Source organism: Hermetia illucens, chromosome 6 (genome assembly GCF_905115235.1).
Source record: "Hermetia illucens chromosome 6, iHerIll2.2.curated.20191125, whole genome shotgun sequence".
Classification (NCBI taxonomy): Eukaryota; Metazoa; Arthropoda; class Insecta; order Diptera; family Stratiomyidae; genus Hermetia; species Hermetia illucens.
Genome location: NC_051854.1, coordinates 65,858,514 through 65,883,976, shown reverse-complemented (window position 1 = coordinate 65,883,976; position 25,463 = coordinate 65,858,514). Strand labels below are relative to the sequence as shown.

The 25,463-nt window shown below is 42.5% G+C and overlaps 1 protein-coding gene across 4 annotated transcripts in view; it reads left to right on the top strand.

Annotated features, from left to right (window-relative positions):
- The window catches only part of LOC119659689 (unconventional myosin-XVIIIa), a 426,534-nt gene that overhangs the window by 59,692 nt on the left and 341,379 nt on the right, over positions 1-25,463 (top strand). For all 4 annotated transcript variants that reach the window (XR_005250364.1, XM_038067926.1, XM_038067928.1 and 1 more), the window contains exons 3-4: positions 7,578-8,321; positions 8,630-8,773. Coding sequence is in view for 3 of the 4 variants with exons in the window: in XM_038067926.1 (XP_037923854.1) it covers positions 7,578-8,321; positions 8,630-8,773 (888 nt within the window). In the remaining variant the exon portion in view is untranslated. The remainder of the gene's footprint in view (positions 1-7,577; positions 8,322-8,629; positions 8,774-25,463) is intronic.

Genomic DNA, 25,463 nt, shown 5'->3' with positions numbered 1-25,463 from the left:
ATTGACGCATCTGAAAAAAATGGGGGAGCCAGTAGTGTTGATGTAGTGTGGGACATCGTGCTTAACGGGCTGGGATCGACTACGCTCGGTAGTGATGTTGCGGAATTTTTAAAGAATTGCGCGAATACGCTCATTGGCAAAGCCTTCAAAAATCTTTAAATAGAAAAAGTGTTTGGCGCGCAGGATGAGATTCTCCTAAAATAATGGAGGTTGTGGGGACGATGAGAGCATTGACAATGCATAGTGGCACAGGAAATCTGCTGATGTCCGCAATAATGAAGCGTCGAAGTCCTAGACTGTGCACCCATGAGGAACTTGCTGTCGCCGCTTTCAAAGAATGCGGTGTTAATTTATAATTCCAAAATGCGGAAAAAACCGAGACTGCAGCGCTTGTATCGACCAAGTAGTTTCGTTGACTAACGAGGTTGTAAATTGTTAGGTGACGTTGGGCTGCATTTCGGGTAGCCGTCAACAGAGCTTGCGGCAAGTCTAGTTTTTTGTTGAGATATTTCTTAGCTTTCACGATGGTATCAGCATGACCCGGTACTTGTTGAGGGTTCTGACGACCCACTACCCGATCACCCTTTTCACAAAGCGGACTTAGACCATGATCTAATCCTATTTCTCGAACGCAAACTATCTCTGCCAATTTAGAAACTGTGGCTGTTAGCACTGACACCGTTAACTGCGGCGAAGTTTGATGTATCACGGGAAACCGGTGGCGGCTAACATGTTCATAGACACCGTATCCGTACATGCCAGGATGATCTGTGAGTTCTTTGAAAGTAAGTGATTAAGTTTAGTCACCTAATTCACAGGCAGGCTTAAGTGCCTGCTCGAGCTATCGCAGTTTTAAACGTGATAGTCTTAGTTGCAGTAGCAGTGATATAAAGAATGCTTTGTGGGCGGTGACAGGCAACACAGCATAGGACTCGTCCTCACACTATTACAAAATTGCCGATTGGCAGTTCATCCACACTGTGGACACCAGAACTTTCCAGAACACGGTGGTTTCTTGCCTCCCGGGTGGAAATATTTCAAACAAATAATAGTGCGTAGGAAACAGAAATAAACGGGCGTCAAGGATACTCTTTCCAGTTGTTCCGCAGCACTTTGCATATACAGCACCCCATTGGAGAGAGCATTTTTCCTGGAATGAAACTTCTTCAAATTCCCAAAAAAGAGCATTCACTATGTGCAGGAAAAATTACACTAGCCCAAGATACCTGTCAATCTTTTCCCTTTTTTGGCGCAAAAATCACTTTGGAGGGAGTTTTTCTCTCTTCGACCTCCAAAACTAAAACGAGCCAACACTCAGGCACCGGTAGTCAAATGAATATCCGTCGTGCGCTTTTTACAATACTGGTTGACTCTTCCCGTCAAAAACTGTTACTTTTTGCTTCGCAACACCCGTCGCCTCCGTTCCAAAAAAAAATTGTTCTTTTTCTCAAACGATGATAACACATTTTGATTCTCTCGCACGTTGTTGTGCGATCGCAGGCTGTACTTTTCGTGATCGCACCCCATATTTTCATAATACTACATACGGAAATGCTTCTGCACTGCCTGCACGATCCGTTAGGCAAAAGTGCATTTAATTGTGCGCTAGCAGGTAAAAGTACATATCATTGCAATGCTAATTATAAGACAATAGCAGAAAATGGTCGGTCATTTTAGTTTTCAAAAGTATATAAGTGTACAATTACCAGATGCGAATTCAGGGTAGAGGAAGATTTCAAAGTTGCTGGATTTAGAGTAGAAGTAAAGTTAAAATGATCATTTAAAATAAACGGGGGAAATAGGAAATGGGATGATGGAAATCATATAAGATGCTATGTAGTCAGGAGAGGGCCAAAAGCTGCAATGAAAATTTTGGGAATATTAGAGAATTTGTATTGAGGATCATAATCATATGAATGCAGACGACGACCGTTTGAAATTACTTCAAAATGTAATTTCCTGTACTAAACACGCCAATATTTCCAAACTTACTTACCAAGGATCAACAGTACATTAGGGTGCATAAATTTCATGGTCTACTTCCTTATTAACATCAAAAATAATGGTTGGCGAGACACCTTCATTCCAATATCTTTTCCAACCCTACATAATCAAAAATTACTCTGTCCAGTGACAATACTATTTTTTGCCTAATCCTAACGTAATAGTCAACTTTCTTTCAAACATTTATTTCTGTCGTTAGAAACTGCACGCACGTAATTTGAATGCGAACATGTGACTGCTAAAAATAATGCGCCATGGGACCCTCTTTGATTCCGTCTAGACAAGCAATAACATTCTAATTTGCGTAATATCGTTGTAAACAATGGTAGGCGTTATCTGCACGCTCATAATGCGGTACAGTTAAGGGTAACGAGAGACTAAAGTTGATTATTTAGCAAAGTAGCGTACAATCTTCTTTGGTAATTACAGGATCGTTAAAATAATGTGTTGATTGATGGGTTGGCTGAGTAGATAAGGTAAACCAGGTAGAAAAGAAGATTCAATTAAATGAAATTCACTAATCGGTTCGAGTTGTGTAGATGATTAAGGGATGATTTGAAAAGTGGGTTGGTCTTGTTTGCATTTGTAAAGCCAACGACAGCCTCAAATTAGGGGAAGGTGCTATTTATAACTGTCCAACCTGTAACTAGAACATGCATTGGATAAGGAAAGTATACTTCATATGATATTATAGTAACTGAAATCCAGAACTGAAGAGTCCATAGTTAACAACTGTCAACTTGGATGTTCATTTAGAACATCCTCAGGCCAGTATATCATTACAAAGGGGTAGGTGTGAGTAAAATTACGGGCTGCGAATACTAGACTACAATTTGAAATAAGTTGGATCTAAAGCGTTGAGTATCTTGAAAGTGGCATGTTAATCCCCGATTTTGACATATTGGAATTTACGAGGTAATAGAGGGAGGTGTCGTTAGCCGGGGTGAAGAGGAGTGAAGACTGTGATTTAAGGAATTTCTGGTAAAATTACACTGAAACTATTCATGAAAGAGGGCAGCAAAGGAGAGGGGGGACAAAAATTATTAGAAGTGAATAGGAAGCAGGAATGATTAAGGCAGCTTAGCATGATAAGGTTGACACCATCCTAGTAGGAGGAGAGCAAAAAAAGAAACATCACACTTTGATGTTCAGTTAAAAATTAGAACTTAGGCAAATAATTCTGCGTACAAGTGGAAGCCTCGGCATAGTGGAAATATATACAGGAAAAATAAAAGGAAATAAGCTAGACGTAAAGATACAGTTAAGCCCTTGAGTGTTTAACGTAGGTACCTGTCGTGGAGACTTAATCCTACGGTCCTCTTCAGACACGGATTGATTTTGTGACCACAATCAGAGCTCCGCTGAGACAAGCAACAATGGTACCAGTCTATACCAAGTGCATGTCTTAGCATTCATACTGGTGGATGCAAGAATTACCTAAATCTCTACCGAACTAAGGAGTACGGCACCCGTGTTGAAACGCAACACCACGCCGAGGTCCGAAGGTCTCTTTTCGCTTGAGCACAACCACAACCACCATGAAACTCCCACTAGGGGGGCCAACCGCAAACAACCGAGCTGTACTCACATACAACGGGAGTTCACCCGAAGTATGAGAGTCCGGGAGCTATCCCGGTTCCCATGGTACCAGTATATCCCTGGTAAGGTTTCGTCAACAATTTGCCACTTCAGATGAGTCCCCGTGCAGACTCGGGTTCAGACCCTAATTAGACCTTTGGAGCATTCGCCTACTGCATCACGGCCGGCAAACCAAAGTGAGTACAGCGTCTCCCGGTGCCACCACTATGGAGGTTCTCCTCGGCCACTTGGTTTTGGTTCAGCCGACAGAATTGCTGCCCCGTCTTCCTCACCGCCACCTCTGAGCACCGACGTAAAGATATATGTGAAATTCCACTTGCATGGAGAAGGCAGTGATATAAACAGGAGTATCTTTCGATAATTTACGCCGAGCTTTAGAATTTGGAGTTGCATAGGCCAGAAGGGTATTTACATTGCTTCGAAAAAATTTTCCACTTTGAAGAAAGTTAGCCTATCCTGTGACATACTTCAAAAAATGGATGGCTTAAGCTACTCTGAGGGCAAAAATCAGAACAAAAGTAGTCTGCCATGTTAAAATGATGTTTTGTTTTAGGTCGAATATAATGAAACGATTCTGGTGTAGACAAGTTGCTAAGTTGCCTAGCGTGACTAATAAATAGTGGTCTAGAATTCCCAAAAAGCTCCTCAAAAAGGGGGTTTTAGGGAATGCAGTTTCTATTGGATATTTAAGCGGAGGGCTAGATGAATACAGGTAGTACTAGAGGTCCAAAATCGCTCAGATCTGGGGAGGTTACTGCCATTGGCAGAACTGAGCGACTAAAATATCTCGAGTCAATGCTATCAGCCAATGGAGAACTGCGTTATGCTCCTCACATAGGGAAACACAAAACCTTTTATACTTGAAGCGTCAGGCTTCCGGTTTTTCGACCTGTTTTTAATAAATATGGAAGTCCGTGTTCGCCTCCGGAACATTCCCGCTTATAGGCTTTGCGCCTGGTTTTCGGTAATCCAACTCAATGGCAGTGTTGAAGTTACAACTAATAATTAATGGATTTTTTCTAGCATCTATCATCAAACTGTCTTCGTATTGCGCTAGTATTGCACTAGGAAGAGCAGAGCGGCTGTAGATGTGGTTGTCTCTGATTTTTTTCCTACAAAATCATGTTTCTTGGAAAGCATTTTTTCCTACATAACTATATTGCGATAGAACCCGATTTATCTCTCAATCAGCACTACCATAATTATGATATGGTTTAATCATCACGTCATGATTCGATTCCCCAATGATCTAACAAAGCACCGTCTTGCAATGATTAATAATAACAATCGTTAGCGTAACAATCTAATTGGATCAGGGCCTTGAAGAGTGTTAGAGCACTTCAGTGAAGATCGTAACGGCACCCTATATCCTGTACAGTACTTCATAGGAGGCTATGTGGTCAGCATTGCGCTTGCTTGAGGTTATTACCCTGATTTGGCTCAGCCACTTATTCAAAGCTAAGGTAACTTGTATCCTGTCAAATTACAATGCAAATCCCACAACCACCAGTGAGATTGAACCGCGATTTTCCGTACGACAGTCTTGTGCTCTAACCACTCAGCTATCCGGACAATGATTGAGGTTGGTTTATATCATGTGTGTGTACAATTTCCAGACATGTGTAGGCTATGATATAGAGTATGATCCTACCAAGTGTGGTGGAAATCGCACTATTACTGACGTTCTCCCTATAGGTGCGTGTCCCGTGCGCCCCCGTGAGGTGTAGGGTTACATTGAGAGCATCAGGAGCGGTCAGGACTACAGAGTCCTCCTTCCCCATGATTTCACCCATAATGAAGGGAAACATCCCTGACAATATCACTGAACCGTCAACATATGCAATCACTTTCACCCTCGTGCTCAATATACCTAGAATTTCGTCCATTACTATAAACCAGAGGACTCGAGAGGTGGCGCCAAGCTGGGGTGTGCCTCTGCTCACAGCGTTGATCAAGTCGCTATCTTCCAGATCAGATTGCATTATTCTAGTTCTTATCATGGATATTATCCAATACATAAAATACCCCTTCATTCCTATTCTGGTTAAGTCTTCCTTGTGGGCGTTGGTATTAACGTTGTTAAATGCCCCCTCTTTATCCAGGAATATAGCAAGAGCATATTTCTTGTGCTGTAACGACCGCTCAACTGTACTAATTACTTCGTAGAGGGCGATTTCTAAGAATTTATTTTGGAGGTAGAAATACTGAAACTCAGAGAAGGGCTCCCCATGATCGTCCTTAAGTGAATGTCAATACGAAAGAGATGGCACTAATTGGTCGAAAGTCGTTCGCGTACTCATGACTGTATCTGCCTTCCTTAGCCCGAATCTCGCGAATTCGTGGATGCTTTCAATGTTCTGACATTACCCTAGCCAGCCGCTTTTTGGCTATATTGATGGCCGGCTTATACCACTTCAGGCAGTCCTTGTATGGTTGCCAATATTTGGCTAGGCTCTAGGTTTGTTCCGGTCAGTGTCACTTATGTTGTGGAATAAATTGTAATATTTCTAATCACCCAGTCCTCCCCAAGGGTCCTAGGGTTTGGAAGACATATGGGGCGATCTTAAGCTTTACGCTCTCCTAGGCACCGCTGATCGCAGCGACGCATGGACCGTGAAAGTCCCTGGAGAATTAGTCCTAGCATGCAATGGCATATAATCCACGGGCCACCAGGGAGGAATCAAAGCAGGGAATGTTGCTTAGCATCTGAACCTTTGCGCACACTGCTTTGCTTGTGTTGGCGTTCGACTTCATCGTGAAATCAATTACGTTTGAAAGCGATAAGCTTCGTATTCTGCAGGTTTCACAGGCGTTTGTCATTGTATTTTTCGACAATCGCGACATTCGGGTTGTCGAGAGTACCAGCCTTCTTATTCTTCGCAATCATGCTCAAAATAACCTTGTACTGGCTTTAGAGCAGGACTCCAGTGGATCTTCTGTTTTTTTGCTGGCTTTCGGTAGTCTACATTCTTATCAGTCTTTGCTTTTGGGGACACCCGATGTCGACAGTTTCAGGTTACAAGTACTATGGATGGTATTCGCTACAACAAGTTCGACAACAGTGGCTTCCAAGCCGAAGCTGGATCTTCTAAGGAAACACGACATCGACATCTACCAGCAGACCACATCAATTGGAAAGACGAAGGAAGGAAAAGAAAAGCAGAATCTACGAGATACCTTATTCGAATTACAAATCATAGGGCATACCATAAGATTTATAATGACTAGGTTCAACGAGCACTTAAGAGAAACAAATCTGGCGATCAAGAAAAACAGACCCGGCACATGTCCTTAAGTCATTAGCAACCAGACACATCACCGTCGAGATAATCGAATGATAATCAAGTAGATTGATAATTTCCACAAATTAGATGCTTTGGAAAGCCTCGTAATCTCGGATATTCAGGAGAGTTGGGAGACTCATCCAACGAAAAACGATTCAAATAGTTCCTAGACCTATGTGTCAGATGGTAATTCACTTCGTGGAGCTTTAGCTTGATCCATTTCTTAGTGTATGGAATCGTATATGTTTTGGCTTTTTCAGAGCTGCCCCAGCATTACTGTCATCTTCCCTTCATGACACTCCAAATTACCAAAGCCGAATGCAAGGACATAGCGAAAACATCTTCATGCAAAGTGATCTTGTCAAAATCCTTGCACTGCCCGGTTATCTCCTGCCTTCCAACTATTATTTCAGCTTGCGATTGTGAATTTCGGTGGGTTTTATTTTGGGATGCTGAATTATAAATGAACATTTATAGGCGTCAGCAAGATCAGGCTCAAATTTAATCAGTGTAAACTCATCACTTTCTCGGATTTCATGGAAGCAGATGTATAATTAAATTCATGTGAAACTCTTGAACTCTTGGTTCTGAATATCCATAAAAGTTAGCAAATATTTAGACATCTATTCTCCATTATCTCATATTATTTTCTTTTAAAAAGAAATATTTAATTTTTCCTTTCTATTTCAGCCTCGTTTTCTACCTCCAGTACCACCAAAGCCTCCAAAGCGCGGTATCTTAAAAGGATCACGCAGCAACATTGCCAACATAAATGAAGAACCCACCTCATCGCCTGATTCAAAAGTCCTCCTAATGCGAAACACTCTACAAAACGAGCTCCTTTTCGAAGAACTTCACAGACAGCATCATCACAATCAACAATTTACCTCAATCGAAAGTCTTCGTAGCGATGGTGGCGGCGATATCCCTCCATCACACATGGGTGCAATAAACACATCACACATGAACAATCTACATGTAATGACTTCGCCGTCACCAAGTGCCGAAAGCCTCACTGATACAACGAATTCATCATTTGCAACACCACCATTCTCCTTAAGTCCGATTGGTGAATCACAAGGAATCTATCGATGGTCACGTGTTCATACATTCGAAGATGTCGATCTACCCCTTCCGCCCATCAAATTGGTTAAACTGCCACCACCTCGAGAATTTGCTATTAAAAGACAGAAATCGCCAAGAAATGATTTTGGATTTAGTTTGCGCAAAGCTATTTGTCTTGACCGTTCCGAATCCCTTGTGGCACCGTCTTTCAAACCTGTAATATTCGCTGAACCGGGAGCTGGAGGTGGTGCAACAGGATTACTTCCTGGCGATCGATTGTTGAAAGTGAACGGGACACCAGTTAGTGATTTGCCGCGAGAAACTATTATCGAAATGATTAGAAACAGTGGAGACAGTGTTACGGTCGTGGTAAGTATCTATATATATGAATGAATTTTGAGAGAAAGATAAAGGAGGACGACTTTAGGAAGATTCATTTGGCTTATGTCCCATTTAGAACGATATCATTCTTTACGCTGGTTTTGATGTGTGGTGATGTCCGGTCCTTCACATCAAACAGAAAATTCAAATAGGAGTCGATCTGATGACGACGTGATGTTTTAGATTTTGCCTCAAATATTAAAGAATACTCTAACAAATTCGCTAAAGTCACTCCTGTCCTTTTTTTCATACCAAATATTGCAGAAAAGTCCATTAACACTGTTACTTATTTGTAGGTTCAACCAGTAGCCGAATTAGTTGAACTAAGCCGTAGATGTATGGTGAACGGTGAAGAAGCTACTGATGAGACAGACCGGGCTGCAATTAATGTCAACTGTAATACGCTTAAAAGAAGTGCTAGTAGACGCTTCCGACAAGAGGTAAGGGTGTGTCAATCATAAGTTTTGTCTTTTTAGTTCAAAAACCTTGGGTTTCACTGAATTTCGAAAGGTTCTCAATTGTGAACTAATTAATTTGCAATGGTAAATGGTATGACCTTTGCGCCATAGACTAGACGACTTGCGGTTTCATCCAGGGCAGAGGCAACTCCTTAAGGGGCTCACCTTTACCGGACACATGACCGAAGTGGTTACGGGTTGTTGTTCGCCTTCTTATATAAAATTCATAAACACAACGTATTCATTAAAATCATTAATCAAACTAAAACGCAAGTCGTCTATTTTCTGGAAACTTGGCTGCTAGCCCAGCAAGGAAGGGTCCGAGGACCCAAAACAGTCCTAAACAAAAGTTAGAACTATTCGCATTAAAAGATTTAAAATAAAATCCGAGTATCATGATTTGTTTTAGTGATATTGCGTGTTCCAAAAGCGTTCCAAAACATGAATGTGTAATTAAAGAGTCGACAGCTATATAGGACATGAAGAAAGTCGGCACATCAAAACATGATCTGATTCTTGATGCTATTTACTCGAATTCTTAATTGTAAATTTATGCATCACCTTCGAACGGCTCGAAGGTTGATTTCCATTAAGCCGAGAATTGAGACGAATTTCGAATAAGAACAATAGATACGAATTGGAAATCTAAAACCATTGATTCCTTTTGAAATTTGTCTCTCTAAGAGAACTCAGAACTGATCGAACAGGTTAAAAAAAATTAAAGCTCATAAGCTGCTCATCGAGATAGAAAGTGATAAATAGCGGGGTATGTGAATCCCAAATTTATACTCTATTCATTAAGAAAGATAGGGATGAAATCCAAATATGCGGTAGTTAGATTTGTTGTCTCTAAGACAAGACGGCATAGCTGAAAGTCAACTCAATCACGATAATTAACAGAATATACAAGCCTAAATTTATACCGGAAAATTTAATCCTAAATAACGTGTGTGACTTCACTTTGTTGATTTGCTTTGGGTCATCATCTACACTAAACAGCTGAGTAAATTCAAGACCCACAACCTTATGCTGATAATAGGTTGATCATAACGATGGCATATTTTTTCTGTGACACATTTTAAAAACTTTTTGGGTTACCTGGTAACCAAAAAGAAGCACTGAATACGAGCTATGTCCATCATCCTAGAAATCGCATTTATCTTCTTTTTCTTTAGCCTTTCTCCCGTTCACAAGCGAAGTCGGCTCGTCGTGATGGGTTTCGCCATTTTGTTTTATCAAAAGCCTGATCTGGATGGAACTGCGAGGCTTTCAAATCCCCATCTAGCGTATCAAGCCACCGTTGTTTCGGCCGGCCTTTTGATCGCTTACCATCGACTTCGATGTTCAGACCAATCTTGGCAAGTAAATTCTCGTTAGCGCGAATTACGAAAACGCCTCTCCCGCAATTTTTCCATGATCGGTGCAACTCCATAACGATCACGGATATCCTCATTTTGGATGTGATCAAAATTTATGAATCAAAAAGAGTCATCGATCCTCTTTTGAAGCACGCGGATAATGGATGAATGGGGATGTTTTGTATAGAATTGGGTTTTGGGTTTAAGTCTTTTGAAAAAAATTGTAAAGAATATCCCCGTTTTCCGATTTGTATTTCTTTGCATGCTATTATTATTATTTTGTTAAGGGAAGTTGGATTACGTCCTTAAAGATCTATTGTGCATCTTTTATTGGTTATAGTCTACTTATTAACTATAGTATATCAAGCGGGCCTATAATCGTCAGCAATTTCAGTATATTCCCTACTTCTAAGTATTTCAACGTTGCATCTAGTATTTTGTCTCTTCTTTGAGATGCATCGACCTACTTTGCACAAGTGCCGGACACTGTATATGGAGGTTTTTACACAGGACCGCCGCGCAGGACCTGCAGGCAGTGTCTGTAGATATTCTTAACTTCCCCAGGTGATTGTTTATTCAGCAGTGAGGAGGTTCTTTTTGGTGAGGTTTAGACAGTCCTTTGTGCGCTTGGGTTCGTATCCCCACCCTGGACTGCTCCAATCCTGTATAGTCTAATTCCCACAGCCATTCCCGGCTCTGATTCCATAGAAAAGCCCGTGTAGAGGCGTCCCTGCTCCCTTCGTTTTCATTTCGCCCGCTGCTTATTGCCTTCCAATCAACATGGGTTGGAATCCAGAGTATCCAGACCTTATTGTGCGAGGCGAGCGTATTGAGTCCTTCAAGGCATTCACATACCAGTTTAGAGTTCACCTAGTTGGACCTAAGTGCCTCTCTGCTGTAAGGATCCGTCAATGTACCAAGTAATGTGTTTCAAAGTTCTTATCGAAATGAAACCTCGTTGTCGTGGTACCGCCTAGAAAGAATATCAATCTTCCTTCGATTTAGGCAGCTCCCGCTCTCATTGACACTCCCGACCATTCTGAAAATCAGCCTCCTTGCCTGCTCTTGAATGTACAGATGGAGAGGGGTTAATCCCAGAAGGACCTCCAGGGATCGTTGGCCATGTCCTCATTGCCCCACTGATACACAAGCAAGCCACTTTTTTGAAGTGTGTGTAACTCCCTGGTTTGTGTGCTGGGCTCAGTTCTTTCTAGCCAGATTAGCGTCCCATAGGTAATCATAGGACTTACTATTGAAGTTTATATCCAAAGTAGTATCTACGGGGTGCAACTCCATTATTTTCCTGCTATGAACCTTCAAGTCATCAGAGCCCTCGTAGGTGACAAATGACAAATGTTTCCGACATGCGTCTTCCAGAGTCATTTTTGTTCTAGTGTAATTCCCAAACATTTGACCTCTGCTTCTCGTTTTATCTCCATGCTATGACTCTCAGGTGATCAAGTTTACGCTTCCTAGTGAATGGTACTATGGTGGTTTTGGCTGGATTGATACGCAGCACCGCAAACCTTAGTTCAGTTCCATCGTCATATCTGCCCCTACAGTTTAAAACAATGTCGTGAGCGTAACCTTGGACTGGTTTTCCAGTATTCGTTAGCTCGTCCAGGAGTTTATCCACAACAATACTCTACATAAGCGGTGATAGTATCCGGTTCTGTGAACAACCTTGAGTAGTATTCATGACAATATAATTTGTACCTGACTGTATCTCAATTTACTTAATCTGTTACATTTTGCTCTTCCAGAAAGCCAGGGGGTTTCCCACTCCCTTACTGATCAGGACATCTTGTATCTCTGTGTGCGATGTGTTATCGAATGCTCCTTTCATATTCAAAAACACACACAATGCTATTTTTTTTCTTTTTATGGTATCCAGTAATACATCCGTCAGCTGATATAGAGCAGTTGCGGTGGACCGTCCCGCCCGATAAGCGTGTTGACACTGATGTAGGGGATCACGCATTATAAACTTAGTTCTAATATATATATATATATCTATGACCTTCTTCATCGTTTTGAGTACGAGCGATGTGAGATAAATTGATCTGAATGATTTAGGGTAAAAAGGATCTTTTTTATCCGCTTTCGGGATAAAAGCCGCGTTTGTCCGTCTAAATGCTTTTGGTATGTGCATTTTTTGGACCTCGCCCAGTCTCCGCTTTGTTTTGCCCGATTGAAGAGTTTTCGTACCTCTTTTCTCATTCTAAGTTCCTGTTCCACCAGGGTATATACCTTGATGACTTAACTGTCTTAGTTGGACAGCTAGCTTCACATGCGCCAATGACGACTTTGTTGCGGTCTTCCATCACTGTTTTTAGTTCCAGTTCACTCTTGGTATCACCGCCCCTTTGTAGGTGGGTCATGTTATTGCTCAGGTGCGTTGTATAGGAGTTCCAATCCGTTCTCCTGGAATTTCTTATTATCCTTTTTATTTCGGATTTCTGACATCCGACACCATCCGATTCCTGAACATGAGAGTTCATCAGAGTATTGCCTAGTGTTCTTTCTAGTAGCTCTTGTCTTGGGCTGGTCACGAATGTTGAAGTGTGCCCTATGTTATGTATCTCTAACTTATTGCTAAGAATAAATTCAAGAATATTGGTTTCGCTGCTTTCTGAGACTTTATGATGGGTGTTGGGATCTCCGCCGAGAAGTGATAGCGCCCTCCTCTCACAGCACTTCACCAGTCTAGCGACTAGCTACGGTAGGATCCGGATTTCGGCGCCTGGAAGTAGTCGATGCCACGACTGCCTCTCGAGTTCTCTGCCTGGTTGTTGGCCCTACTGTTTGGTGCCCCAATTTGTTTCTTTTTGGGTGTAATCACCTGGCTGCCAGTGTTTTGGAAATGTGCCTCCGATTGGTTGACCGTTTTGTGTGCGGTACGGGGTCCCGTTTGTTTGGTTTTTTTTTTATTTTATTGTTTTAGAAGGTCCGCCGTGCCATAGCCCCCCGTGGCATGGTAGGGTCAAACTTACTCACTGAGGCGACCAGGTATCAGTGAGGCTCTGGTTGAATACAGTCAGTTACCCCCAACCGCAAACTATTCAATGGGCACGGTTTGCATAACACCCTGGATTGGTTTTGTTAATAGTGAGTCACCTCGTTCTCAAGTTCTCGAATTAGATTCGCGGCTCTAGCGGCCCAACTCCCAACTCCTTTTTTAATTGCCACTTCCTTGATATGAATCGCGATTACAAAATATCCCTTTCCTTAACATTCTTCTACTTCCTTGTTAATCTTGAGATCAGTGGTCAGAAACTCTATTTGAAGCGTGTCATGTTATATGAGGTGACTATACTAAACATTAACGAGTTGTATTATTGTAAAGTATCTTCTGTGTCCAGATAGCTGAGTGATTAGAATACAAGGCTGTCGTACGGAAGGTCGTGGTTCAAATTTCACTGGTGGCAGTGGAATTTGTATCGTGATTTGACGTCGGATACCACTCTACTCAGCTGTGAATGAGTACCTGAGTCAAATCAGGGTAATAATCTCGGACGAGCGCTATGCTGACCACATTGCATCCTACATGGTTACTGTAGTGTACCGTTACGGTCTTGAATGAAGTGCTTTAATACACTTCAAGGCCCTGATCCAACATGGATTGTTGCGCCAACGATTATTATTATTATCTTTTGCCTAGAGCAGTGTACAGCCATGTTGGATATGTCGAAATGATTGTGTTGCACCGGCTATACTTCGAGTTTTGCTCTTGAGTCAGGTTAGGACAGTTTAATTCAGCAGTTGAGCTCCTCTAGCACTAGACGTTCTAGCATCGTATACCACATTAGCTTGTGTATTACGCAATTAATCACTTTCCTTAGAACGAAGAAGACAGTGTACAGAGGCCTATGTTTTTAGATGAGCTACAAAATTCGTGTCTCGCGAAACGGCTTTAATTTTTTGGCAGTGGTTGCCAAAAATCCCTATTTCGGGCATATCGCGTCAACTCTTTCTTAATGTGTGATCTATCCACTATTTCTCTCACCTTCTGATCAACATGTCCACGAGCATTTGAGCCATTCATTGGCAAAGTTTTTTATTTGTTATTGTTTCAGACCAAAATGCGCCAGTGATACGATGCAGACATAAGTTGATTAAAGCCTGGAGCTTCCGAGTAACAATGGCAGTAGAACAGAGAGAACATAGGCGCGAAAAAGCCTCAATTTGATGTGGGTGTTGAGATGGTTATAGTTCCAGATATGGGATGAAACTGTGAAAACGATCGGCTACCCGATATACAAATTGTTCGATGCCATTGAAATTCTGTCCATTAATGCAAATAGGAACTGTACATGACCAGTTAAACTGAGAACCTTTGTTTTGTTAGTGTTGATCTTCACTCCGTCCATGTTCTCCAAATCCAGAGTCATTTGGTCTACGTCTATAACCCGGTGAGAAAGTACACATATTTCATCAAGTAGTCGAGGCGTTTGAGGAAAATTTACATTGTATATTGAACCCCTCCATGTCTTCTGGTAGTATGAAGAACGTCACCGATAACAAAAAGAAAAAGTACTGGTGACCAGATGCACCCTTGCCGGGCTTCGCTTTACATTTCAAATTTCTCTGAAATTTTATTTTGATGCAGCATGTAACATTTTTCTCCGTCATATTTCGCTTTGATCATTGCCAGTCATTTCTCCGGAATGCCTCTCCAGCACACTCCCGCTTTACGCTTTCCAAAGCTTTCCCGATATCGATGAATGATCTGAATTTCACATACTGCTCACTCAACACAGTCGCCGATATTTGAAATTTTGATGATCGTTCCCTCCTTTCAGTCGTTGTCAAAGATGTGAGGTTCCCAGGATTTACAAATCAGTGGAAGTAACAACTCTGCAGGAGCTGCAGGGAATAGTTCTACCGGGAGAGAGTAAAGGTCGGCGGCCTCACCCCGTTTGAGTGCGTTGATGCAACTTCTGGCTAATCTATGTTCTACACCTGTACCGCATTGATTCGACGCTAATAAAGTTTTTGACAACATCCATGGAAGGATGTCACACCACTTTGTCAGTGCCTTCATTTTGCCTTCGTCTTCCTATCAGCAGACATGGTTTCGCAATAAATTATGGCATATGTGCTAAGTGCGAGCAGACACACTTAATGTACTTAGATGACATCAAGGTGTATGCTGGTACTGACGACCACCTTAGAAGTCTGTTGCGAATAGTAGACATGTTTAGCCGTGATATTCGGATGGAACTTGGATTAGATCACGGACCGCATGCCGGACATAGCATTGGTGACTTGCACATCCAAGCTGTGACGGAGACAGACTGCTACAAATATCAAGGAATTCTGCAAAGAATCCATACCCGAGTTAGTGATCTGAAGGAAGCTCTGCTATCCAAATTCCTGTAACGTGCGAAACTGGTGCTGAAATCGGATCTCTCGGGGAAAAATAAAATAATCGCATTGAATATGTTCGCTATCCCTTCACTTGCTTATGCATTCGGTGTACTGCTGTGGACGAAGGCCGACCTGGAAGACGTCCAGGGCCAATATGAACTACTGTGTCCAAACTCCGAAAGCATCATCCAAACTCTGCCGTGGAGCGGATGAATCTGCCAAGTGACATCGGAGGGAAGGACGTGCTTGACGTGGCGGCACAACATCACCGGCAAATCGACACGCTTTGCGCTTAGTTTGACAGTAAAACAGGCGATTCTCTTGCATGCCGCTGTTTGTAACACAGACTATGAGCTGACTCCACTTAACTTGAAGGATCCAGCTTTCAATCCTCTGAGTGTGGTGAAGTCAGATCAGGAGCAGATCGATGAATGGGAGTCGAAGGCAATGCATGATAAACACATGAATTGCCTATGGGAACCATTTGTCGAACAGATCGCTATGTGCTGAAGAGCTGTTTAATGACACGAGGGAATTTATTTCCGCGATTCTGGACGGCGTGGTTTCCACCCGGGCTTATAAAAAGGTCATAATGAAAGAGCGGGTGGAGAACGACCAGTGCAAAATATGTAGTTCGGCTTCAAAAACGTTGGACCACCTCATTTGTGGCTTGCGAACAGGCACAATGCTGTAAGTAAGGTGATTCACCAAAACCTTGCATACAAGTATGTGCTGATTACGGGAACACGGTTTATCGGTATGAGCCGCAGGTAGGACTTGACAGCAAGTTCTAACTGATCGCCATACACCACACAACAAGCCCACTGTGCTGTTAATTGGCAAGACAGGTTGTTCTGTGTATATTATTGATGTTTCTATCCCCATAATAGCAACATTGAACAGAAATACGCAGAGAAGAAGGTGAACTATGAGTCACTGGCTCGGGAAATCAAAGAAATTTGGCGTCTCGAGAAGTTGGTTGTAATTCCCATAATATTACCAGCTATAGGTATTGCATCTAAATCCTGGTCTGGTTCATATCATACAGAAGTACAGCATCCTGCATACGTGTTCGATATTGCGGGAAGTTCTCGACGGATTTCCCCATTAGCCTGCCACCAGCCACCACCACCAGAGCCCCCTTATCTTTTTTAACCAGGTAGGATCGTCCAAGTCAATGCTTGGCATTTCGCGCTAGTATTAGGTAAAATCCGGCATCTGCCGAAATGGTGATAACTTGGAAAATAATAATTTTACTTTTTTTTGAGGAGCAATTCGTATCCGCATGTGGCGGTGGTTTCCTATACTTTTTCACGATAACGAACCGCTCGCAGCCATCGACAGAGAATTCCGCCAAATCTTGCGACGTCATTTTAGGATGTGGCTGGTAACTTCATCCGTCGTAGAGGTAAAGGCACTTTTGATGATGGTCCAGCACTCATTAATATTCTTGGGTGGGCTTAGAGTCTGTATCGTTTGCATAGCGAGAAAGTTTTCTCACTGCTGGATGATAGCTGGATCGCGGCGCTTGTATTGAATATGGGGTGCCGATGATCTGTTTGCTTGTGAGTAAACCCGGTGGCGACACGCAAGCGAAAGAAAATAGCCATCGGAAGATGGTCGCTCTTGAGTCCCATATTATCACTTCTTCTGTTGCGCACATTTAGAAGACAACTTATAAATCTACTGCAGATCGCGATATGATAGAGTTGATAAGATGCCGGTTGCTGGTCAGTCAAAATCCAGCCTTGTGGCAGGCCCTGTACTCGCACAGTGTCCTGCAGCGCTGAAAGTTGCAGAAGCTTACAATCCCTTCATCGTCGTCGTTATGGTCACCACGACCATGCCTCCCCATCTTATGCCCAAAGTGTTGGAGGAGTTTACCTTGGCCCTCAGATCACCTATCACGATCACAATGTCACCTTTACGAAATCTCTCCAGAATTGCATAGATTTGCTTATAAAATGTCTCCTTTTCTGCTTTATATCGAATCCCTAATGTTGTGTAACACCGCATCGGAATGTAGTAGTGGAGAAATGGGCACCCAGGTAACGGAAACGCGCTCTACCGTAGTGTTCAACTGCAGTTCGGTATCGTTGGCCAGCACTAAGCTTTCCAGAGTACTCTCTAGATTTTCGACCTTTTCTCCCAAAGGTCGTAGCCGTGAGATCAGTTGCTACCCGAGGCGTTGTTGTTGTTTTGGTAGCGAAAGAGATCCGAAATGTGCAGTTTGAGGTGGGTGAATGAGTTGCTGCGTACTTTAATAATGAGTGATGATCTTGATCTGAAAGAAATGTTACTTATACTTAAGTTATTAGTAAATATATGGTGAAAAATTCGCATTTGTATCTTTATTCAGTTCTTTAAAAAAATATTTCAAAAAAAGTGAAAAAACGGCCTTCACGCGGGATGACACCCTTTTTTTTTTGGCTGGGGGAAATCCATCATGGATACGCATCTGGAATCTAGGACGCGCATGCCGGACTTTTACCGACTAAAACCTCCCATATTTTCTCCACACTCTCCCCGCGGGACCACCGTTTCGGTATTGCTTCGCGGGGCTGTTCACTTCTTAGCTGTTCACTCTAAACGAACTGCTACCGCTTTGCATGGCGTTAATTGCAGTAGCTTCCCTTCTATGTCTCCGCTGTACTTCTGCTGCTGTTAGTTGCTGGTGGATTCGGTTCACCATGCTGTATTTGATTGCACCATGTACCTTATCAGATTTTCCACCGTTAAACTGGTATTTAGCTCTGTTTCAAGCTTTCTCCTTGAGCTTTTAAATTTGGGGCAGGCGAAGACAACGTGTTCTGCATTTTCGGCTGTGCCTTCACACGTAGGACAATCAGACGATTCATCTAGACCGAACCTATAGAGGTAACTCTTGTATCCACCGTGTCCGGTTAAGAACTGAGTCACATCGTAACTCGTCCCACCGTGGTTCGGCATAGTCCACATGCTTATGTCTGGGATAAGCCTGGTCCCATGCTGTTTGCCATGCAGCCAGTGACCGTAAACGCTCACTTTGCTTGTTTGGGCTCGCTTCCTGATTTTCATACAGACGGCTTGCCTCATCGGTTAGAATATCTACCGAGATCATCCCCGCAATCACGCATGCCGCCTCATATGCAGCTTGAAGCTGTCTGCGGTTTCCTCCGGTTTTTATCGCCGACGCCCACACTGGTGCCGCGTATAAAAGTACAGAGCTGACGACTCGCGATAAGAGTAATCGTCGACTGTGCTTCGGGCCGCCTACATTTGGAAGCATCCTTGCCAGTGTTGGGCTGATAGTCGCTGCTTTCTGCCCAGTAAGCGGGATGACACCCTTAAAACGCCGGCTCAATGAGCGGAGATCTTTGTCAACAACGCGATTAAAGGTTTCACTAAGTCAGAATGTTTAATTCCAGGTTTCCCAGGGCTCAGTAAAATTTCGGTAAGTCTTGCCATTTTTCTTGGGTTCAATCGTTTGATTATGTCGTCTTGCCTATAACGAACATGACAATTCGCATTATGGCAGTATCTTTTCGGATTCTTCAACACGTTTTACAACAAAATTCCTGTAATATCGGCCCACTAGCACTTACGTTGAATCCATTATTTGGTTCATCTTTTCAAGGCCCGGTTGGGTTTGTTATACGGTTCCCAATGGTTGTTGTCTCTACTTAGATAAACTTTATAATAGTTTCGGGCAAACGCAGAATTGAACCGGTTCGTAATTAGATTCGAATCTTGTGTGATTTCGCCAGCAGTTCTGCTCTGGGGGCGAGTGTTAAATTAGATATGGTTCAAGTCTTTGATTAGAACCGGTAATATTCCATCTATATGATACATATATGCATACATACTTAACGTAAATGAAGCGAAGTGAAAAGTAAACATTTTGCCTTGTACAGTTGAGGTAGATGAAGTGGGTGTGAATTTCATCGAAAATTATTTCTCAATTTCGTTTGACATCTTAAATGCTTATTTGTTGTATCTTCATCATATAAAAACTCTCAATACTTTGTCCGAGTTTTTGAACAAATCACAAATAACATTCCTTGCATCACAATGGAATACAATCGAAAATTTAAAAAAATGGGTTCTTTATATAAAATGGAGTACCGGTTACCTTTCACAATATCTTTCATAGAAGTGAATGGGTACGGTTCTTACTGATGAATATTGTTAAGCTCCATGAATCCAAGAATAGTTTAGTTTAAAGTAGCTTTTATGGGAAAAATCATCATCATCATCATCAACGGCGCAACAACCGGTATCCGGTCTAGGCCTGCCTTAATAAGGAACTCCAGGCATCCAGGTTTTGCGCCAAGGTCCACCAATTCGATATCCGTAAAACTGGCTGGCGCCCTGACCTACGCCATCGCTCCATCTCAGGCAGGGTCTGCCTCGTCTTCTTTTTCTACCACAGATATTGCCCTTATAGACTTTCCGGGCTGGATCATCCGTAACCTATTGAGCCGGATTTTATCCACAACTTGACGGTCATGGTATCGCTCATAGATTTCGTCGTTATGTAGGCTGCGGAATCGTCCATCCTCATGTAGGTGGTCGAAAATTCTTCGGAGGATTCCTCTCTCGAACGCGGCCAAGATTTCGCAATTTTTCTTGCTAAGAACCCGTCTCCCAGGAATACATGAGGACTGGCAAGATCATCGTCTTGTACAGTAAGAACTTGGATCCTATGGTGAGACGTTTCGAGCAAAACAGTATTTGTAAGCTGAAATATGCTCTGTTAGCTGACAACAACCGTGCGCGAATTTCATCGTCATAGCTGTTATCGGTTGTGATTTTCGACCCTAGATAGGACAAATTATCAACGGTCTCAAAGTTGTAGTCTCTTATCCTTATTCTTCCTGTTTGACCAGTGCGGTTTGATGTAGTTGGTTGTTTGGTTTTTGGTGCTGAGGTCGCCACTATATATTTCATCTTGCCTTCATTGATGTGCAGTCCAAGATTTCGCTCTAATTGCTCCCTGCTCGATCTGGATGAAGGCAGTTCGTACGTCTCGGATCGTTTTTCCGATGATGTCGATGCGTCAGCATAGGCCAATAGTTGAGTCGACTTAAAGAGGATCTTACCTGTTGCATTTACCTCAGCATCACGCATCACTTTCTCCAGGGCTAGGTTGAAGAGGACGGATGATAGGGCATCCCCCTGTCTTAGACCGTTGTTGATGTTGAATAGTCTCGAGAGTGATAATGCTACTTTTATCTGGCCTCGCACATTGGCCAGGGTCAGCCTAGTCATCTTATTAATTTCGTTGGGATACCGAATTCTCTTATGGCCGTGTGCAGTTTTACCCTGGCTATGCTGTCATAGGCTGCTTTGAAGTCTATGGAAAGATAGTGCAATTGATGTTCATATCCCAACAGTTTTTCCATCGCTTGTTGCAGAGATAAAATCTGATCTGTTACTGATCTTCCTCTGATGAACCACTTGGTGTAATTGATCGCCTTCATATTTAATCAATTCGGCTGTAATTCCATCGGCTCTTGGCGACTTATGGTTTTTAAGCCGATGAATTGCACGGACTGTGCTTGGTGGTGGTAGCATTGGTCCGTTGTCTTCAGTTGGCTGGACCTCCAACTCGCCGAAATTTTGGTTGTTGAACAGTTCATCAAAATACTCAACCCATCGCTCCAATGTGCCTATTCTGTCGGAAATCAGATTTCCCTTTTTGTCTCGAGGTGTATAAGGCTTCACCCTGCTGACTTGTTGGTAAAACTTGCGCGCCTGGTGCTATTGCCCCCTGCATGTTTCTAGTTCACAGAATTGTTGGTTCTCCCAGGCTTCCTTTTTCCGTCTGTGAAGTCGCTTCTCTGCTCGACGGAGTTCGTGATAAGTCTCTGCGCGTGCCCCCTTCTTTGAGAATGCAACATCACTTGGTATGCGGCATTCTTCCGTTTCGTAGCTAGCTTACATCATCGTCAAACCAACCGTTCCGACTTTTCTTGCAGCTGGGGCCAAGTATGATTGTGGCCGTATCAATGATAACGTTCTTCAAGTGGTTGTGAAGATCATTTGTTGATGCTTCATCTCCAGGATCTCTGTTGACTGCGGTCATTGCGTCATCCATTTCGTCCTTATAGGTGTTGCGGAGGGCTGTGTTGAAAATGGCTTGGGGGATTGTAGGTGGTGTCGTAATTCGAGCTCGGAGCACTATGCCAACGAGATAGTGGTCCGAGTCTATATTGGTCCCCCTATATGTTCTGACATTGATCAAGGCTGAGAGGTGGCGGCGTTCGATCAATACGTGGTCAATTTGGTTGAAAGTGGTCCCGTCTGGAGAGGCCCACACATGTTTGTCGATCGCTTTCCGCGCAAACCAAGTACTTCCAACAACCGTTTCGTTCGATACTGCTAACTGAATAATCCGCAGTCCGTTATCATTTGGTATAGTATTGGTATCCCTATGTAAGCTATGGGAGCCGACGTATTGCCTCAATACGGACTCCGTCCCTACTTGACTGTTGAAATCTCCAAGTATGATTTGATATTATACTTGGAACAGGCTTCAAGGGTACGCTCAACTGCCTCGTAGAAGGATTGGAAAACGGTCCCTGTCCAACGCATCTTCTACAACGCTGTTACATCGGTCCCATATTGGGGGAGGGTATCGGCTAGCTGCTCAGCAGCATTCGGTCTGTACAGGGAGTGCACGTTCCATGAGAAAATGCGCAAATCGTTAATCCGTTGTCGTTGCCGGGTTCGTCATTGTAAAATCCATCCTGTCCGAGGCTCCTTCCGTGGCTTCGTAACATCGGTTTTCCGGGTAGGGTTGTCAGCCCTACTCAGTTTTTCATGAAGAAAGAACTTCCAGCGATCACCACGTGGAGGTGGAGATAGGGTTTGTTAGTAGAGCTGTTGGTGTTACTTCAGCAGGCGTTTCCCAGGTTTTAAGCTCCGTCGTGGGTACCAATCCACGTTTCGCCCTGGGACCTATACTACCCTTTGACCGCCGTTATTTTTTTAGGGAATGCTAATTTCTATTGTGAGTCGAATTTAAAAGCTACTTCCCATTAGGAACTTCGCATTTCCTGGGTTAGATCAGCAGATTTTAACTAGTTTCGGCTCATTCTTCAGCCCTGCTTTGTAGTTTTCTGTTAGACTAGTAATTCCTGAAAATTAAGAAAATTAGGTTTTTTACATAAAATGGGGTAACGGTTACCTTTCGCAACATATTTCAGTGAAGTGGCTGAATGTGTACGGTTCTTACTGATGAATATTGTTAAGCTCCATGAATCCAAGAATAGTTTAGTTTAAAGTAGCTTTTATCAGAGAAATCACTCAAACGTGAATTAGCTTTGCTTCTCGAACTTGTTTGGGAGTCCATTCTAATTCTTAAGTGGAGCCTTTTATCTGTTGGCTAAATGGAAGAGACTTAACCTTTTCTTATACCTTTTTGTTTGCAATTCAGGCAAAGGTAATTTGGATCTTATCTTCTTCTTTTTCTTCAGCCTTTGTCCCGTTCACAAGTGGGGTCGGCTCGTCGTGATCCGTTTCACCATTTGGTTCTATCAAATGTCTAATCTGGATGCAATCGCGAGGCCTTTAAATCCCAATCCAGCGTATCAAGCCATCGTTATTTCGGCCTTTTGGTCGTTTACGATTGACCTCGATGTTCAGACCAATCTTAGCAAGTGAATTCTCGTTAGCGCGAATTACGTGATCATATCATCGAACACGCCTCTCTCGCAATTTTTCCCCGAAGGGTGCAACTCCATATCGGTTACGGATATCCTCATTTCGGATGTCGTCAAAACGTGGCACGCCACTAGTTCAACGCAACATCTTCGTCTCCATTACCGCAAGACGCCGTTCATTGTCTTTTATAGTCGGCCAACACTCAGAACCATAGAGGGCGACAGGGCGGACGACATTGTGGTAAATTTTCGATTTGAGACGTTCGTTGATACGTCGATCAAAAAGAACACCAGTTGCGCCACTTCATCCAGATTACAGCGATTTCCTAGCGCAGTTCTCCATTGGCTGATAGCATAGAAGACCGAAAAAGCTGACTGACGCAACTGAGGCAACTCATAAGACGCTGCCTTACCTCTGCCCTGGGAGCAGCGTGATCGAAAATAACGACAGATGGAAATCGCTCCACTTAAATATAATCACAAACGCGTAATGGGTACGAATTATATTCAAGTGAACTCCGTCATAAGTCCAGACCTAAACCAGGCCGAAGTAAATTTTTGTTGAGGATGCTGGAAATCTTGAGTCCGCACCAACTTAGTGATGGACCGGATAACTTGGGAAGTAACTTACTTCCTTCTCTTTTTCGAGTTAAACCCAAGTTTGCAAAAAATAACGAAAAAGCTGACTAACACTTGTGCTCGATATCCTGTGTGCGTTCATTTCGGCAAGTCGATACAGATCTCTCTCGTCATCCCGAGTGTCCAGTTTATCGTAAAAATTTTTGTAATGGACCGCTCGGATGATAGCGACGGCTTTCTTTGCTTCTCGGTTGGCATTCTTATAAATTGGCCAATTTGCGAGCGTTTTATCGTCGAGAAACTTCTGATAGAAACGTTTCTAGTTAATTTATCAAAAACTTAGTAATATACTATTATTAACCTGATTTTTGTGGATATCAGTTCGAAGGGTATTTGGAGACCGTACAGGAGTAGCTTCGTGATGCTTTTCGGATTTTTCGGTTAAGTATTTTCTGAGAATGGGTCCGTGAAGAAAAAGGACACCCGTTCTTTTGCATCCTCTTAAACTCAACGTAGAAGGATGTAACATTGTATGTATGGTCGTTCACAGTTTCCACCTTCTTACCAAATTTTGTGCCAATTAGTACAGCCATTTCTGAGCAAAGTACGTGCGACAGACGCACAGGCAGATATTGAATCGATTTAATAAGGTTTTGTTTTACACAAAGAAGCAAGTAAGCATACAAAATAGAAAAGTTGACGAAATACGAAATAGGATGAAACAGCTAATTAGAGAAAACAGTGTGGAAAGGCAATGCAATATAATGAGGCCTTGAAACCGCCATAACAGTCAAAAAAGCTTCGGTCCCTTCGTGTGAAAAAGGAGGCAGGTAACATCATTACTTTCAAAAGATTGAATTTCAATCGACTCGATGCTTACGACATCGTTTTGCGCAAAGATCTGAGATATATTCTATCGGTGAAACGTTGGCAATAGCTTTCAGATCGTAGAAGCTAGTACTTTTCAAGGCACTGAATTTATATCACATCAGCCATACTAAATTCTAGAACCCACCCTTAAGAGGTATTATTCTTTCTTTTGCTTAGCAAATGCTTTTTTTTTAATCAGCGTGTAATTAACCTAAAAATTAGAATAGCAACGTCCACTTTTTCGCACCTACCGTCTTCCAGACTGTAACGAATTTTCAGTTGATCCACATTTCATCCACATTGTCACCAAGTTTCACAATAATAGTCATAACAATCATATAAAATATGAATACAACATTTAAGGGCAATCATTGACTTGTAAACAATTCAAGAAACAAGTTTGCCAACTACCACATTTCACGCATAACACGTTCTATAATGACATCTGAAAACCTGTTGGGTTCCACTTTACGAAATAATAATCCATTCAATAAATTGCTGGTCAAATTGTCTCCCTGCGAGTGTTTTACATATCAACGAAAAAATAAGCATAAACTTCATAAATTTCGGCAATGAGTATACAATTTCATAATTAGGGGTTCGTTGGAATGGCTTCTTCTGAAATGCAGTTTTGGGTTATTCAACGCTACATTGTATTGCATTCTCATGCTTGCATCTCAGATCGGCTTTAACCCTCCAAGGCGGAAGTGATGGAGACAAGTATCGTCTTTAGAGCAACTCTCTATATTTAGTTTATTTTAATTAGCTATTGTTCTGATGAAAACATATTTAGTGATAGAAAATCGGTGGAGAAAATGGTCCTTACAGAAATAAGCAGGCGAGTCATTG